Source organism: Phascolarctos cinereus, unplaced genomic scaffold (genome assembly GCF_003287225.1).
Source record: "Phascolarctos cinereus isolate Bilbo 61053 unplaced genomic scaffold, phaCin_HiC Scaffold_4;HRSCAF=312, whole genome shotgun sequence".
Taxonomy (NCBI): domain Eukaryota; kingdom Metazoa; phylum Chordata; class Mammalia; order Diprotodontia; family Phascolarctidae; genus Phascolarctos; species Phascolarctos cinereus.
This window is the reverse complement of record NW_027555847.1, coordinates 153,557,475-153,576,128: the sequence shown is the minus strand read 5'-3', so window position 1 is coordinate 153,576,128 and position 18,654 is coordinate 153,557,475. Positions and strand designations below refer to the sequence as shown.

The 18,654-nt window shown below is 37.7% G+C and overlaps 1 protein-coding gene across 2 annotated transcripts in view; it reads left to right on the top strand.

Annotated features, from left to right (window-relative positions):
- Nucleotides 1-18,654, top strand: part of FRMD3 (FERM domain containing 3) — a 329,102-nt gene that overhangs the window by 181,025 nt on the left and 129,423 nt on the right. For both annotated transcript variants that reach the window (XM_020966942.2, XM_020966943.2), the window contains one exon: nucleotides 15,255-15,333. In XM_020966942.2, the coding sequence (XP_020822601.1) occupies nucleotides 15,255-15,333 (79 nt within the window). The remainder of the gene's footprint in view (nucleotides 1-15,254; nucleotides 15,334-18,654) is intronic.

The following is an 18,654-nucleotide window of genomic DNA, read 5'->3' as shown; positions in this document are numbered from 1 at the left end:
AGCTACAAATATAAACAAGTCACCACTGTCAAGAGCACTGCAAATGTTCTCCTGGGGCTGGGGTCTGGAAAAAAAGGAATAATATCCTTTGCCTTTTGTCCTCAGAGGAAATATTGCAGGCATGTTGAGGGGTTCGGAATTAAACAGGTCAGGAGCTGGAAGGGTGGAGTTGTCTGAACATAAAGTGCTGGAAGAATTGAGTGTGGTCAGTAGCCAGAATTAGCTTAAATGAACAATAACCATGTGGTGCCATAGCTGATCCTTATTGATGAGGGAACTGTTTACTGTTACTTAATGAGTGCACCAAGTCCTTTCCATTATGTAGCCTAGAGTCTAGGAAGAACTCATATGTATGTATTATTTTATGGTTTACAGTGTGCTTTTCTCACAATTATATGAGGCAGGCAATGCAAGTGTTATTCTCATTTTGCAGATGGGAACATTGAGGCTCACTCAAGGTCACACAGCTAGTATCAGAGCCCAGATCTGAATCTAGAGGGGTGTGTGTGTGTGTGTGTGTGTGTGTGTATGAGAGAGAGAGAGACACACACACACAGAGAGAGAGAGAGAGAGACAGAGACAGAGAGAAAGGGAGGGAGAGAAAGAAAGAGAAGGAAGGAGGGGTGAGAAAGAGAGAGAGACAGAGAAAGCGAGTATGAGAGCTCATGTAGTAGCTCTGCCAGGTATGAGTGGGTGTAACTTTGGGTAAGTCATTTAAGGTATTCATATCAGCACAAAGTCTGTGGTCCTCTGATCGTAAATTACTCTAAATCCTATGTGCAAGGTACTATTCTAGTCTTTGCTCTAATAATAGCTTGTGTTTATATAACACTTTGAGGTTTGCAGAAAGCTTTGCTTATGGTATCTCATTTGGTCCTCATGACAACCCTGCAAAATAGGAGCTCTATTTGTTATCCTCATTTATCAAATGAAGAAACTGAGTCCCAGAGAGCTTAAGTAATTTGCACAGAGTCTCACAACTAGTAAGTGTTATTCTTTCTAAAATGAGGACAATTTGTACTTTGTAATGTGCAACATTATAGGAGGTGAAATTATGAGTCTATTAATTCAAATGGCCCCTGTTGTAGAAATTCTGGCATTATTCATTCTGGTGAGCTAAGTTTCACCTGCCCAGTTGAAAGTGTTCATAAAATGGTTCTCATTCAAGGGATATGAAGCCTGATAATAATTTGATTGAGTGTGTATAATCATATTAAAATAAAATGATTGACTTTGGCCACTGTGTGAATGTCACATGGACAGGTGAGTTTTAAGTAAAATAATAGGAATATTTTCAGCCCTTTGTATTAATGCATGAAATAAGCATCATAAAGGTAGGGTTGCATAGTGCAATGAGTGATATCCTAGGAGACCTACCTACTACTAGTCCTAGCTCTGTAACATTAAAGCAGTCACTTCACTGGGCCTTAGTCTCCTCATCTATCAAGTGAAAAGGCTGGACTAAATATTCATCTTTAAAGTCCCTTGCAGGCCTAGGGCAGCTAGGTGGTGCAGTGGATACAGCCCTGGGCCAGGAATCAGGAAGACTCATCTTCCTGAGTTCATATCTGGCCTCAGCCACTTAGTAGCTGTGTGGTCCTGGGTGAGTCACTTAACCTTGTTTACCTCAGTCCCTCATCTGTAAAATGAGCTGGTGAAGGAAACGACAAATCATTCCAGTATCTTTGCCAAGAAAACCCCAAATGGGATCGGACATGACTGAAAAATGACTTGATGACATTCTGTGGTTTCTCTCCAGCCCAAGTAATTTTAATGAGAAAAAAAGGGAATTTAAAAAAATATGGGGTGTCCCAAAAGGCTTAGTGTAGTTTGCTTACAAATGCACTAAGAATTTTGGGACACTCCACTTAAACCTGTAAGAGAAAGGGTTTCTCTTTTCTTTTGGTGAAGTGCTTTTTTTCTAATTATGATTGTCTGGGTCATTAAAAGCAATGACAACAACAGACTTCTGGAGGGATTGGAAGTATTGAGACTAATTCATTTAGTAGGCTTGAAGGATGGGGCATGGGACGATATACAAAGAGCAGAGACAGAGATGGAAGAAAACTCTGTTTATCCTGAAAAGCAGCCTGTGGGCTTCCTCATGGCTGGTAGATGTTTGAGCCCTAACTGTCTGGGCAGAATAGTCAAGGCTGCATCTATAGTATGTTTACTGGCCCTGCGGTGCTGCCAGACTTCTTAAATGGACTGGGAATAGCATTTGTATGCAAATATAGGCCAGTACAGAGTAGCACACAGGGTTGATTCACATTTAATGCAGATGTTTTAGTCATGTTGTGGGTGAGTTTCCACATTGGTACTTCCTGGAAATTGTTATATTTTCATAGGAGCCTTGACATCACAAAAATATTTTTTCCTTTAATGAGGATGTATCCTTGTTCATTTACTTCCTATGCAGTGTCAGCTAGCTACCTTTTTTTTTTTTTTGGCTAGGCAATGGGGTTAAGTGACTTGCCCAGGGTCACACAGCTAGTAAGTAATATGTGTCTGAGGCCGCATTTGAACTCAGGTCCTCCTGAATCCAGGGCCAGTGCTCTATCCACTGTGCTACCTAACTGCCCTAGCTAGCTACCTTTTAAACATATAATTATTAAGTCACTGAGGTAAGACAAATAAATAGTAGTTCCTTTTCCTCTGAGGTTGTTTGATCTTTGGGTTTGAGGTCTCTTCCTGGAGGGGAACAAGAGTTTAAAATGGGTGAGGTGATGATGAATCATTAGGAAGAATGAGACCCAACAAAGCATCATGGCTGGAGATCTGGGCTTAGAGTCAGATCTGGTTTTAAGCTTGTGACCATCTGAGAGGGTCACAACCTCTTAATGCTCCAGTCTACTCGCTAAGGCTATAGGGAGGTTAACGCTTGTTACCCTTAGGTCCTTAGGTAAGTCATTTAACACCATGTGCCTCAGTTACTTAATCTGTAAAATGAGGGAGTTGGAATAGATAGTCTCTGAGGCCCCTTCTAGTTCTCTGTTTTATAATCCTTTGCATAGGTTACCAAGAAGTTGACTGTCATCACTAGGGTGGGGTCGGGGGGTTCCTCCTCTGGGAATTCCTCAGACAAATGATCATAAGGTTGAGAAATTAAAGGGACCACAGAGACCTTCTAGTTTAACTGACTCATTTTATAACTGAGGAAGCTGAGATCCTGTGGCAGCTAGGTGGCACAGTGGACAGAGTGCTGAGCCCAGAGTCAAGAAGACTCGTCTTTGTGAGTTCCAATCCAGCCTCAGCCACTTACTAGCGATGTGACCATAGCCACGTTACATAACCCTGCTTTCCTCAGTTTCCCATCTGTAAAATGAGGGGGAGGACAAAATGGCAAACCAATCCAGGATCTTTGCCAAGAAAACCCCAGAGGGGATCACGAAGGGCAGACATGCCAGAAATGATTCAATGAGAACAAAAACAAGACACTGAGGTCCAAAGTCACAACTGTAACTTCAGACTACTGCCTCCCCTAAAAGATAATCAAAATATTTGGGTTCAGAGTATACAGTAAGAATGTTAGGGTTCACCAGTACCCCAAAATGTTGGGGCACACTAGAATGATAAGGAATAGATGAATCAGTTGCAGGGTCTGTCTTGAAAGAATTCACTTAGTCTGTCTCCAAGACAAAGGTGTTTATTGGGGGGATACACCCAATGGGCCTGCTCCCATGGGAGGCAGAGTAATTAGCCAGGTTAGGTGTCTGGTCTAAATACAGTTTGACGGGATACGGGGAAGGGGAGCAGGAGAAGGGGAAGAGAGGCAAGCAGTGCTCTGGAATGCCTGGAATATCAGGTAGTCTGGAAGTGTTTGTCATACAAATAAGCAAGAAAAACAGGGAAGAGGAAAGGGGAGCACTGCTCCAGAATGTCACATATTTGGGGGGTGCTTTGTGAAAGTGCATAGATTAGTCCACGGTGGGGCATTGATGCATAATCTGTGGCTGGTCACATCCTGCATTTTATCGCATCTTACATTCTGCATCTTGCCTGCATCTTGTCTGCCTCAAACACTTTATCTACCTCATCGATAATACCTTCCATTTGTATAACTCTTTACAATTTACAAAGTCATGTTACAGCCATTATCTCATTTGATTTTCATAGCAACCTGTGGAAATAAGCAGGAAGTAAGTCATACCTCTATTGGAGGTATTACTAGTCACATTTTACAGGAAGAAGGAAAAGAAGGAAGGAAGCAAGCATTTATTAAGCACCTACTATATGACAGGCACTGTGCTGTGTTTACAAATATTATCTCATTTTATCCTCACAACAATCCTGGGAAGTAGGTGGTATTTTTTAATCCCCATTTTACAGTTGAGGAAACTCAGACAGACAGAGGTTAAGTTATTTGCCCAGGATCACATCGCTGGTAAGTGTCTGGGGTCACCAACAACACTTTTCAGTGTACAGTTTGCAATATATACTAACCCACTTTTTTTCCATCTTGAAATTTAAGACAACTTTTACTCTTTCGAACTGTCTTTTATCCTTCATAATTTCTCAAAGATTATAAACAGTGATTCAGTAATCATGTCTCTTTCAGTATTTTGGGATGTGATTCGTTTTTGCCAAGAAAATTGTTCTAATGTGTGGCAGCTGGGTGATCTTATAATCTCCTTGCCAGTATTGGACTTCAGTTCCCTCCAGACTAAGGGTTCGTAACGTGAACTCAGATGGGAAAAAATTACATCCATATTTTCACTCATCTCTACCTGAAATTAAGTATTTCTTTCAACTGATTAAAAACATCAATTCTGAGAAAGGGTCGGTAGGCTTCATCAGACTGACAAAGGGAGCTGGGATGTGCACATATAAAGGTTGAGAACTTCTGCTATGGTCCACATCTGTTCTAACCTTTCTAATCTAAAAAATCAATCTCTTTGATGAAAAAAAAATCATCAAATAGAAGTTGTATATTTCAGCTTCCTTCCTATCATCTGTTAAATATTATTCCATCCACTCCAAGTCAGTGGGCATAGTCTTCATTCACTTCCTGATCTAGAACATACCTAAAAGCCATTTTGTTTTGCTGTCCACATTTTTCACAAGCCTCAGCTCATTCTGGGCTTTAGCCTTTCTCATGCTGCTCTTTTAATCCCATGGTATTCTTTTATGTTCATCCTTAGTTATAATCTCTTCTTGGCATGCTTTTTTTATGTACATTTTGACCTGAATTCATTGGAAAGTTTCCTGAATAGTCACTGGTCTCTTTAAATGCCTTCCCCTTATATTTCTCTTTGAGATAATTTATGATTCTTTGTGAAAAATTTCTTTTTTGAGATCTTCCAAGCCCTTCTTGAACAGTCCTCTCTTCCAGAATCTCTGGCCAAGTGATCCTGCCTGTACTTATTTTGGGGATGGAAGGGAAAGAAAGGAAGGCAAAGGAAAGGGGTGGGGGGGGGGAAGAATTATTTATATAGTACCTACTGTTTGGCCAGGAACTATGCTTAGCACTTTTACAAGTATAATCTTATTTGATCTTCACAACAATCCTGCGAAGTAGGTGCTATTATTATCCCCATTTTATTATTTTGCAGTTAAGGAAACTGAGGCAAACTGCATATGAGCTCAGGTCTTCCTGATTCCAAGCCCCAGAATTCTCTCACCTAACTTTCCCCAAACATTTGATAAATGTTGGTTACATAATAGATTAAAGTAGGTAGAGGCAAAAGTACTAGAAGATAATTATACCAAAGCAATATCAACAATACCCTCAGAAACAAAACTGAAATTTTTTCAAAGCACAATAAACTGAAGGAAATCAATGAATAAACACACTGAGCAAATACATTGAGATAAAATTAAGAAATAACTGAATGTGACTATGAAATCTCAGTACAAGATGATGATAAAACTTAGCATAGAAACATCTTGGACAATATGAACAAAACAGTAGATAGGTGAAAAGTAGAATTGTTTTACTGGAGTGCAGAAGGAACAGTAGAAGCTGAAAAATAAATGCAGATAATTACTCAATTGGAAAAGAAAGATTTGGAAATTTTGATGATAAAAGTAACTGATTTGGAGGACAAATCAAGGAGAAGAAAAATGAAGAATTATCAGGCTTCCTAAAAACTATTTAGAAAAGAATATGACCATTTAATTTTGGGAAATCATATAAGAAAAATTTCCAGAAATATTAAAAAACAGGAATAATTTACAAACTGACAAGATTCACAAGTGCCAATAAGTATTAACTCAAACTTCAGTTTTTCTAGCCACATTAAGCTCCAAGATTATAATAGCAAGGAAATGATTATATAAGCAGTAAAGAAGAAAGCCATCATACCAAAACCCCAAAATTCAAAATTTTCAAGACTTTTCTACAAATATGAGAAACAAAAGAAGAAACTGTAATATAATATAATATAATATAATATAATATAATATAATATAATATAATATAATATAATATAATATAATATAATATAATATAATATAATATAATATAATATAGTAAAATAATAAAGATGATGTTGATGTCTAGGACTCTCAAATCACTTTTCCTGTAAAGGTAGGCACCTCTCTCCTCTTTTTTTTTTTTAAATGAGCATTTAAAATTCAAGATGACTTTGAGTAAGTTCATGGAGAGAAGAACTAATCCTGCAGCATCTTTTGTGATGCAAAAGTAGTAAGAGCATAAAGCCTATGGAGGATACTTAAATTATTACACTAAGTGCTTTAATCAAGCTAAGGTACTTTACAACTGTGATTAACCAGTCCCTGTCTCAGTGCAGTCACCATAGAGGGATTAAAAACAACAATGGTTTTGTTTTGGTTAACTACCAAATAACAGGAGCCTGGCTTGTTGGGGAAAAAAAAGTAGGTAAGGAAAAAATGGGTTGATTATAGGTGTTACAAACAAAGAGAGAGAAAGAACAAAGGAGTAGGGATATGAGGGTAGAGAGTAGAATTAGAAGAAATTAGAAAGAAGTGCATCTGGAAGGAAATTTTAGGTAATAATAGCTGATGAGCTTGTCTCTTGTTATGCAACATACATATACATATGTGCACACACACATATGTAGTGGGCAGACACTGAAAATGGACATCCTTATCTATCAGTGTAGCTGAACCAGATTAAATTATAATTGGACTATGTTTAACAAAATAAATTTATGCTATAAATAGGCTGCCACAAATTGCATACAAAAGATCACAGAGAAGAAGAAGCATAAAGGGTATCACCAAAGAAACGTGTGAAAAAAAGGAAAGGGATAGCCACTTTGACATCGGCACAATGTCAGGAGAAAGTGAGGAAGGTGCCCAGCACCTAAACCACTGTGGCAGACTTATAGGAAGATCTGTTTAAGAGTCAGACAGGATGGGCAGGCACAGATGGATTGACATCAGCACTTTTGGAGGAATTACTTACATCAATGAGGTTACAAATCCATTGGCATACAAAAAAACCACCACCACCACATCTATTGGCATATTGTAATAGATGTAATTAGTATAGAGTATATACTATGCTAGCATAGTGTAGCGTAATAGATGAGTTTACATAGTCCTTTAAGATTTACAAAGCACTTCCCATAAAATTTTGTAAGGTATATACTACAGATATTATTCCTATTATACTGATGATGTTAAGTGACTTACTAATGGTCACATAGCTGGTACAAATCAGAGACTGTTTTAAACCATGTCATTCCCCACTTCAGGTATAGCTCTTTCTACTATATCCTCCTGCATCTTAGCTACTCTGAGAATAGTGTTTGTATTTAAAAAGCAAGAGATAGGGATGGTAGAAAGATACTGGCATAGGTGCCCTGGTAAATGCTCAATGATTGGCTCTCTGATGTAAAAAAAAAAAGAGCTAGATGCACTTTAAAGTTTAATCTATTTATTTAATCTATTAACATTTTCTCCATCACTTTCTTAAGTCTAGAGATAATCAACAAAACAATAAATTAAGCCCCTTTGTAGGGTTTGGAGGTTTCTTGAGATGTAAATGCTTACACAAAAAAATTTGACAATTGGCTCTAGTAGCCTTTACAAAGCTGGCTTCAGCACACTTCTGGGCACTAGAAGTTGTTTTAGGCATTATGATGTGCCTGTGTCTGTAGAAATTAGTTTGGTTATTCTTACTCATTTTATTTCAGGCCCAATTAATTGTTCATACAGTCCATTTTTTTTTCTCTAGGAAGGGGCTAGTTTATTTCACAGTATGGATTCTAAAGTAGTGAGGCCTTATTTCCCTCCTCTGCAAAAATATTTTGTGGTCATACCTTAAATTTTATCATAGAAGAAGGCACAAATGAGTTCATTTATCATAGCAACCTATGGGAAGATGAGTGAATTCACTTCAGTCTTTGCTTTCATATAGTCCCTTGTGGATAAATAGAGAAAACATGAGTTTTCTTGAAAGAGCTGGGGTACCCCATTATGAGTTAATTAGCATCCTTAGAAGGCTAAATATTTGGAAATAGTAGAATAGTAAATAATTTGTATGAAAGGTATAGAGACTCTTTATACCTCCTTCTGAAATGCTATTTGGGTATTTTTCAGTTCTGAATGATTGATTCCATAGACTCTTGGTGGATTGATTATCATTGTTTCAGTGAATGGATGAAACAATAATACTAACAATAACAGCTAACATTTATATAACTCTTGAAGGGGTGTGAAGTACTTTATATTTATTATCTCATTTGATCCTTAAAACTATCCTGTGCTGTGATTATCCCTGTTTTATAGATGAGGAAATTGAAGTTGGCAGGTAAAACGATTTGTCCAGGGTCACATAGCTTCTTGGTGTTTGGTGCAAAATTAGAACTCGGTTCTTCTGGATTCCAGGTCTAGTTTTACATCCAATATCTAACTTAGAAGGAGCAAGAAAAAAAATCTAGCACTTCTCGGGCAAAGCTGTTGCACTGCCTCATTTTGGGTCAGCATTCTACCCTTTGGAATTTTCGTAGTTCTAATCCAAAATGAGTACATGTTCTTGGCATGTCTGTGTGCCTGAAAGCATGTACTTAAAGGTCATACACAGTCTTCAGTGATGAGGTGGAGGGGGGAGAGGAGGAGTTGGCAAAGAATTCCGGGTAAGAATAAATTGATGTCTTTTAAGAATCTGAGTTTTGTTTTTAAACAATTTGAGATGTATTCTTGACTTTTCTTAACATTATAAGGCATCCTTTTCATTTCTTTTAGAAATAAAAGGAGTTTTGGCCCAGGAAATTCCCTGGATTCCCTATTCTTTCCAGGCTTTTATGACACTCCCTTCTCTTGGTTCTCTTACTATCTTGTCTAACCATTCCTTTTCAGTCTCTTCTCCTTGTTCATTATCCAAACCAACCTGATGACCCCCTACCCTTGTCTTGTTACATTTTCTCTCTTAGTGACTGCATCAGCTCCCATAAGTGCACATTGTTATTGCTATGCACATTACTCTCAGATCTTTCCATCCATCCCTAGTATCTCCTTTGAACTTCAACCCCCCCCCCCGCCATCACCAATTCCCGGTTGGACACTTTACACTGCATAGTCCTGGAGACATGTCAAAATCAGCATATCTTCCCCTCCTCCCTTCTGAAGTCTGCTGCGTGTTTTTCAAAGGCACTATCATTCTTCCATTCTCCAAGATTTGTAACCTTGGCATTATTGTAGACTCCTAACTCTCCCTTGTATCCAATTAGTTGCCAAAGCTTGCTGTTTCTGCAACATTTTGCACATGCTACCCCTTCTCTACACTCACACAGCTACCATCTTCTGTTTAGGTCCTTATCATTTTTTGCCTAGATTGTTGCAACACCCTCCTAATTGGTCTCGATGCCTTAAATCTCTCATTTCCACCTAGCACATTCTTCACATTGTTGCCAAAGTGATTTTTAAGTGCAGGTCTGACCATGTCAGTCCTATTCATGATCAACTCCAGTGCCTCCTTATTTCCTGTAAGATAAAATATAAACTCTTCTATTTAGCTTTTAAAGCCTATACAACCAGAACCTGACCTATCCTTCTAGCCTCATTAGACATAATTCCATATCCCACAATCTGTGATCCAGCTAGAATGGCTTTCTCTCTGTTCTTCACAATCCATCACCCATCTCTCTGTTTTTGCACTGATCATGCCCCATTCCTAGATTATACTCCCTCTTCCTCTAACTCGTAGAACAGCTCCTTCCTTTAAGACTCAGTTCATGTACCATTTTTTTGCATGAAGCTTTTCCTCATCCCCTCAACTACTAGTGACTTCCCTTTCAGACTATACCTTGTATTTAATTACTTTGTATTTCTTCTCTTTATACTTATATCTGTACATGTTGTTTCCTCCATTAGAAGTAAATTTGTGAGTAGGGATTATTTCATTCTTTGTGTGTCTATCTGTAGTCCCTAACAGTCTTTCCATTAAAAGTCTGTTTTTTAGGATGATGACCATTTTCTCAGGATTAGTTAGTTTTTGGTGGTAAGCTGATATCTTTTTTGCCTTTTGGAATATAGTAGTCCGAGATCTCTTCTTGTTTATCGTTGTAGCAAGCCAGGTGTTGAGTGATCCTGACTGTTTTCTTGGTAACTGAATTGCCTTTTTCTGGATGCTTTCAGTATTTTTTTCCCCTTTGACATGGAAGCTCTGGATTTTTTCTTTTATTTTTGTCAATATTTTGACTTTTTTCTACTATTGCTTGTTCTCATAGAGTCATTGATTTCTATTTGGTCTCTTCTTGTTTTAAGGACCATTACTTGGGTAAGGTTTATCACTTCAGGTGCTGAGAACTGTGCCTGGCACATAGTAGATGCTTAATAAATACTTGTTGACCGGCTTGGTGACTGACTGACTTTCTCTTCTTAGCTTTTTATTCTCCTTCCAGTTCTTTCCTCCAAAGTTATCTTTCATTTTTTATATCTTATTTCATTTCTGATAGGTATATTCATACAGTCCTTGAGGAAAATCTATTTGTAGCTCTTATAGATTTACTTTCTCCTTGTTGAAAATCTCCAAATCTATGATGGTATTTTATACTTGGTGGTCTTTGGTGTTTTATACTTGGTGGTTTAGTCATTTCTCTAGCTTTAGTTCCTGATTAGAGGATTTGTGCTGAGGTTGCACTTTGGCCTGTGCCGTGCTTTTTTTTTTGTTGTTGCCTTCATTGATCTCTCCCTGGATCAACTGAGGCTCTGTGCTGACCTCTAACTCCTAGTGTTTGGTCCTCCTGCATCTTTGAGGTTCAGAGCACTGGATGTCAGGGTCCTCTGTGGTGCCTCAGGACATAGTAATCAGAATCTGGATCTCTTGTATGTCCTAGTCAGAGCCATATTTCTGCTGTGCTACCATGCCCTCTTAGTTAACTTCTGCTCCCTTGGATGAGCCACATGGTAAGTTTACAAACATCCTTGGACTTTTTCAGGGGAGCCTTGTACTCTTGTTATCTCCAGACAGAGAGCCTGGTAGGCTACACATGTTTCTGGCCCTTTTCTGGTTACTCTGGGGGGCTGTGGGATTGTTTGCCTTCATTAGCAACCCCCTTACTATTGACTGTGGGTTATTCTGTGCATTTCTAGGGTTAAAGAAGTCATTTATTATAGTTTTCATTGGATTTCTTGATTGTTATTCTGTTCAGTGCTGTTTTCAGGTTTTTGATACAGTAGGCATCGAGAACTGGGCAGCCATCTCAACTAGAAGTCTCTCGATAAATTCTTGTATGGTGTGTGAAAGACTATGAAAAAGATCATTAAGAGATATCAGGTGGTATGCCATTAACTATTGAGAATGATATCACTGAGGGGAATCTATTATATTTGTAGACAAAATGTACTTTTTTTGGTTGTCATTGACAAGTTGAATATTGGACTATATGGACCATGAATTTGACTCAGTATATGGCATTTCTGATATTCTTAAGCATATCGAAAGCAAGAAAGATATCTGAAGCCTCTTTATTACCTGAACCACAACTTTATAATTTATTTTCTGCATTCAGTAGAGGTGTAATGAGTTTCCAAGAACCAAAATGTAGGTTATGTGATCTTGGTATTTAAGATTTGGCTGTTGCATTAGATTTCAGAAGAAATTGAGTCATTTTGCAAAATCTGCCTTTTTAGCTGAGAATTGCTTTTTTTGAGTTGTTAGTATAGTACACTTTCAAGGCTTCAGGGCGGACCAAAGCTTAAAACTCTGTCATTAATTTTTACTTATTTGAGTAGAAAAACATCCTAATTGATGCCATCTGGACAGGAAGTCTCACTAATTGGGCTGCTCACATCATTGGACTCCTGAGTTGCCTCCAGCTGAGAGTTCACTTCTAGAATGAGTAATCCTGAGTGTTAATGCTTAACTCACAAGGAAAATCTTGACTCCTGTTCTCCATTCCAATATGGATCAAAGCCAGTATAGAAGATTGATGAATATGCAGATAGGAGGAAGGGAACAAACATTTATTAAGCACCTACCATGTGCCAGGCACTGTGACAAGTGTTTTACAAATATTTCATTCGAGTCTCACAAGAACCCTTGAACTAGATGATATAATCCCCATTTTATAGTTGAGGAAACTGAGGCAGATAGAGGTTAAGCTCTTTGCCCAGGGTCATATAGCTAGTAAGTGTTTGAAGCCATGAGAAATAAATTCTCTTACTTGATTTGAACATCCTTTCCCATAATTCTGGTTTTTTTGCCCCTTTTAAAAAGTTCCCTTTCCCTTTCCTCACATTCTTGCCCTTTGCTTCATTGTCTTCACAATGGCACAATCACAAAAAGAGTTGAATTCATAAGTGATTAGGAAAGGACTTAGGATCATTCTTATCTACAATTTATTCATTAAGAGTCAGAAGATTTTCTTCTGTCATCTATTAAATGGAAAAGTACTTATAGATCCAAGATTGGAAGCCTAGGCCCAGGGGTTTTGAAAAAAGAAATAATTAGTTTGAATCATGTAAAAGTGATGGCAATTTTGCATTTCTGGGCATGATATAAAGGAATTAAGCTCTTTCTAGTTACAGAAGATGGCATGAAAAAAAACCACATGAATTGAAAATTTTTTCTTTTCCCGTAAAGACTAAATGTTCCTGTTTATGAGGTCTTTTATTTGTATCTTACTTTGGTGTCACATTATAGCTCAGAAATCACTCTGCATTCTCAAAGCTGGTGAAACATAAGCTGTAGTGGTCCTACTAAGCTTCAGAGGGTTCTGGCAATGAACAACTGTGTGTCTGTCACTGGAGGGTTGCCAACCCAGTGGTGGTAAAAAATTTTTTTTTTTGACCCAAGCAACTTGAGAAGTCACAGGTTTAATGAGTGATTAGGGCATTGGACTTAGATTTAGGAAGATTTGACTTTAAATATTGCCTCAGACACTTATTAGCTGTATTACCTTGGGTAACCTCTCAGTGTCTAAATTTCCTCATCTGTAAAAATGAACGAGTTGGATTGGATAGTTTCTAAGGTAATTTCCAGCTCTAAATCTTTTATTATTCATATGAACTAATAACAATAAACGATTACGGTACAAAGGTTACGGTCACCATTAAACCATAAATCTGTGAAGTATTGAAGATGTACTTTTTTTCTTTTACCCTCATAGTGTTCTATATCAGTTTTTTCTTTTAAATCTATTCCCAAGCAGATTTAGGATTGTACTGATTATAGTTCCTGATAGGGAGGGGACCCAGAAATTATGAGAAGGTCTGATTTTTATGTACTCTAACCATATACCCTTCTCGAGGCAGCTGGAATGATGCTGAGGATTGTTGTGAATTGAATGCTGTCTAGCAGGCTATCTTATGAGCATATTTTCCTTACTAAATAAAGCCTCATTTATGTGTTCATTATTCAATCTCTGCTCTTCTGTCTTTATGAAACCTGGATATCAAAGAGTTGGTCAGGGATGCAGTGTGGTACATTGGAAAGAACACAGCTTTTGAATTCAGAGGACCTGGGTTCACATCCTATTTCTGACATTTATTACATTTGACTTTGGACAAGTTGCTTAACATTTCTGGACATCGGTATCCTCATCTATAAATGAGAAGGTTGGATTTAATGGCCCCCTAGGTCCCTTCCAGTTATGGCTGGATGATCCATGATCTTAGCAGTGATTTGAAAACAAAAGCTTATCATGAAAGGAAACCTAATATAGAACCAGATAGATCTCAGACACATTGATTTGTTATGCTAAACTCTTACAAAGAAGGGCTTCTATTGGGAGGGGAAGGAAGTGGATTAGTTAGTGGGTAGTTAGTTATAGACATGGGGAAAAAAGAGACTCACTAAAACATTTTCTAAAATGGAAAAAGAAGAAGAAGAAAGCTGAATGAGAATAGATCACTATTTCACCCACTCCCCCGTTCCTGTTCTCAACATTTTGTTTCATTAAGGAGTATGGGGATGGATCTGATGCTTGATCCTTTCATACTGAGAAATTAAAGAAACAAAGCTAAAAGACTTTTATGTACTATGACAGATCTACAAAAATATTGACAGAAAATACACAATTAGCTATAACCTCTACAGGAGAATTGAGCCTGAGATATTTGATGAATTTAGAACATTACTATAATACTCCATTTGCAAAATTTTAGTCTTTGTATAACTAACGTGATTCAGAAAAAATCATTCTTTTAAGAATGTTTATACACAAGCAGATTACTTACCCATAGGATGGAAATAGCACTGGATTTTGAGTTAGAGGTTCAGAGTTCAAGTTACTGCCCTACTTTCTGTGACCTTAGGCAAATGACTTGATCTCTCTGGGCTTCATTTTACTTGTCTCTAAATTTAACGAGTTGGATTAAGTGACCTCTAAGGTCTTTTCCAGCTCCAAAGCTGTAAGTACATGATTACTGTTAGGATTCACTTGTTCCATTTTCCTAGATTCTAGACATCACCCATGTTTACTCAATCAAGTCATGTTAAACACTAAATATGGCTTGTGTATAGGTCATTTGTAGGTATGCGATGCAGGCAGGGAAGGGGAGGAGGTTGATGAGGACAAGATGGGGAAAAAATTACTTTGGGATATCCCTTTGCTTAGGTGGAGAAACCTGGGCTGTGTAGCAGAGAGTCACGTATGTGCTGACTGACTAGAGTGTATGTATTTTGCATTTGCTTTGGGCTTCCTCTCACACATTTGATTTGATTTGATTTGATTTTTTTCTTGTGTTTTGTTTTGTTGAGTGCAATGCCTGTTATTACCCAGCTAATCATCTCATGGGCTAGTCTATAAAGACAGCCTTTTCTGTGTTTGAATCCATATTCTTTGCTGCTGTTCTCATGCTTTTTCTTTATAATGTTTCAGCTCATCCACCATATACCATGTGCTTTAGAGTGAAATTCTACCCACACGAACCTTTGAAGATTAAAGAAGAGCTCACCAGGTATTTTTCGTTTGTTTGTGCATTCGCTTCGCACCCTCCACAAGCCAGGGGTTTATTTGTTTGGCTGCTAGGCTGGTCTGTGGTGAAATACTCGACCAAGGCCTGTGCCGAACCACACATTGCAGCTTGTAGAGTTTCCCTAACACTTATTTGTCTTTGCATTTTTTAAACAGTTGTCTTTGGGAGTGTAATTAAAGCCACACAAATGAACAGTGGCTTAAGGGGGAGGTGTCCTTCGAAAACAGCTTCCAGTAGGATGCTAAAAATAAATAGAAGAATGTTTTCAATGTGGAGGGCAAAGCAGAACAGCAGGAACCTGAGAGCATCCATGAGGAACTAAACCATTCCTAGAGGAAAAAGAGAGATTGATAGCAAGAGCTGTTCTCCTCATCCTACATGGAGCTTTTCAAACAAATCCTTCTTCTCTGTGCTTACCTCTGTCCTACCCAGCGTAACTCTGATTCCTCTCCAGATGGCAAACCTTCCTCAAGGTCCTTTCATAGAAGCCACCTTGCTGGGGCCTTGCTCCTGACACTCTCTCTGGCTCCAAGTTCAATATCTTGGCCCGAAATAATAATTTGGGGCTTGGCAGCAAGTTGGAGGATATGAGTTTGTCCATCGCTAAGCTTTTTAATATGGAAAATCCAAGCCCTCTGTTTTAAATCTCTGCTCTTCACCACAGTGTTTCTGAAAACCTCTCTAGAAAGTGGATCTCTGTAAAGCAGACTTTGTTTTTACATAGAAGCAATATTGTAATTAGGGGTTATCTTACTGGCTGAGGTCTTAGCATAAAATGGGGTCATAAAATAAATCATGCTTATAACCATGATACATAAATGCAGCAAAGATAAAATAATTAATGAATTATAAACTTATTGAAAATGATATTACTATAAAATTATAAAACTTATAAAATTTATAAATTATGAAGTATAAGCCTTTAAAAATATACTGCATATACTGATTATAAAGGGGGTACAAATGTATTCCAAAGTACATGATATTACACATAAAATGCATTTGCATTATAACACAAATTTTATTAAGATGAATATTTTACATACAAATGATTATTTTAATTAACTAATTTTGCTTACTTTCTTAGACCTTAGAAGGAATTTGAAGATGATCAGCGCATCCCAAATCTCTTTTAAAATGGCCCCATTTTCTTTTCTCCTACCTTCTATACCCGTATAATGCACTGACTGGTTTGCTAGACATGAAATCAGGAAAACCTGGATTCAGATTTCACTTCCGACATTTAATTGCTATGTGTCCATGGGCAAATCACTTCACTTTTCTAAACCTGTTTCATCTTTTATAAAATGGCACCTGTAGCATTTACCTCACAGGATTATTTTGAAGATAAATTAGATTAGGTATGGAAAGTATTTCCCAAACTGTAGAGTGCTGTGTGAAAATTGACTGTTGCTATTATCAGTCTATATTTCTTCTCTTTCTTCTTCCTCATTCTCTTTTAGTAGCAGTCCTGTGTGTGAAAGCAAGGAGACAGCATGGTGTAGGGGAAAGAGTGTTGGGCTGGGCATTTTCCCCAAATCCTTTCTACCCCTTTTAGCTTTGCTTTTGTTATTGGTTAGCTTAGTTCTTTACTAGAACTGAGGCAGGAAGAGAGAGAAGTGAATCTGTTAGTAGCTTTGACATAATAGTAAAAACAACTGTTTATTTCACCAATTCCTGCCCTACTTGTGTTCCATCTATGGTCTGGATGTTTGGCTCCTTCCTTTTCCAGCAGTCAGCTAAGGTGGTTGAAGGTAGATTATAGCTGTCAATCTGATTGTGCTTTCATATTTCTTTTGAATACTCACTGGTAATAATTGGTTCCCTTTTACCCACTGTTTGTGGAGCACACATTGGATAAGCTGGACCTTTTTTTTTAGAATTTATGGTGAGTGTATAAATCAAGTTAATAAACCTCTGCCCATTTGGGATTCCCGAAGCATATTAATGTCCTAAGAAAGAGGTCATGGGAGACCTGTATAGCTTCCATTTCTCAATTTTATGTGTGTTTAAATAGAAATAGCAGACTATCACCAAACAATGTATTGAAAAATGGTGTTCATTTTGGAGGGTCCTTGATATGTGCACACATAACGTGTGTATATATATTTATACATATCACATATGTATGTATGTACTTACTTGGTGGGGGGGGCATTACCAGTTGCCTTAACCTGTGTCTTGTCTCTGGACTCAGATGACTGGAGGAGAGAGTGGGACTGATGACTTTTTTCAGCTCTGCCTCACTTAAATCCAATTCACTTGCAAGTCAGTGGTTTTAAAAATGATCAGATAGTTCATTTCTCCTAGCTTACTCATTTACTCAGAACCATTCTATTAGGTACTTTTTTTTTGGGGGGGAAGAGGGTAAATAATGCACTTAATATTTGAAAGATACTTGTAGCATTTCTATAATCTTTTTCTGGTTACAATAAAATAACTAATTCATTGACAATTCATTGAGCACCTGCTATGGAGAAGACGAGATCCGGTGGAAAATTGGTTGGTTTTGTCCTTCGCATTCAAAGAGGACCAAGATGATATCACTATATGGTATATGTACAGTGTGTCTGACTGTGACTCATCAGACCAATGTGAGTTTGGAAGGCTGGACCACAGATTGGACATAAATAGTCCATGTGAACATTTGGGATGGAGATGGCTCTAAATTCATGCATTTCATATTTCTTTTGAGCTACTGCAATTCTGCTTTGCTCATAGAACACAGTGGCTTCCTTGATGTGGGCATGCCATGCTGGATGGTACTTGGAAAGTACATTAGTTTTAAAATTAAGAGTTTGGGCTCATATCTCAGTTATATCATTTCCTTCCTTTCTGACTATACAAATCACTGAATTTCTGTGGACCTTAATTTTTTTCATCTGTGCAATGAGGATTTTAAATTAGATAATTGCTGTGGTCCTACATATACAGAGCTAAGGTAGGCTGAGGGGATATATAGATATAGAGATTTGTATAATGTAGCTCCTGCCCTCCAGGACCATATGGTCTACTCATTGAGATTAGGCAGGCACATGAAAACAGTTATGTTTCACTTTTATTAAATATTTTTCTTGAATGCTGATGCTATTTATGAATTTTTTTATGGAAATGTGATTGAAAGATTGATAGGTTTGGGGAGAAGAACACAATTTAGTAGATACTAACTATTGGTTAGGCCTCTTTCACGTAACTCATGTAATCTGGAAAACATTTCACTATCCTTTGCTGAATTAGGTATGTTGAGAATATGAAGTATTGTGATTTGCTGTGAATCAAGGCAGTCTTGTCCTTCAAGACAGG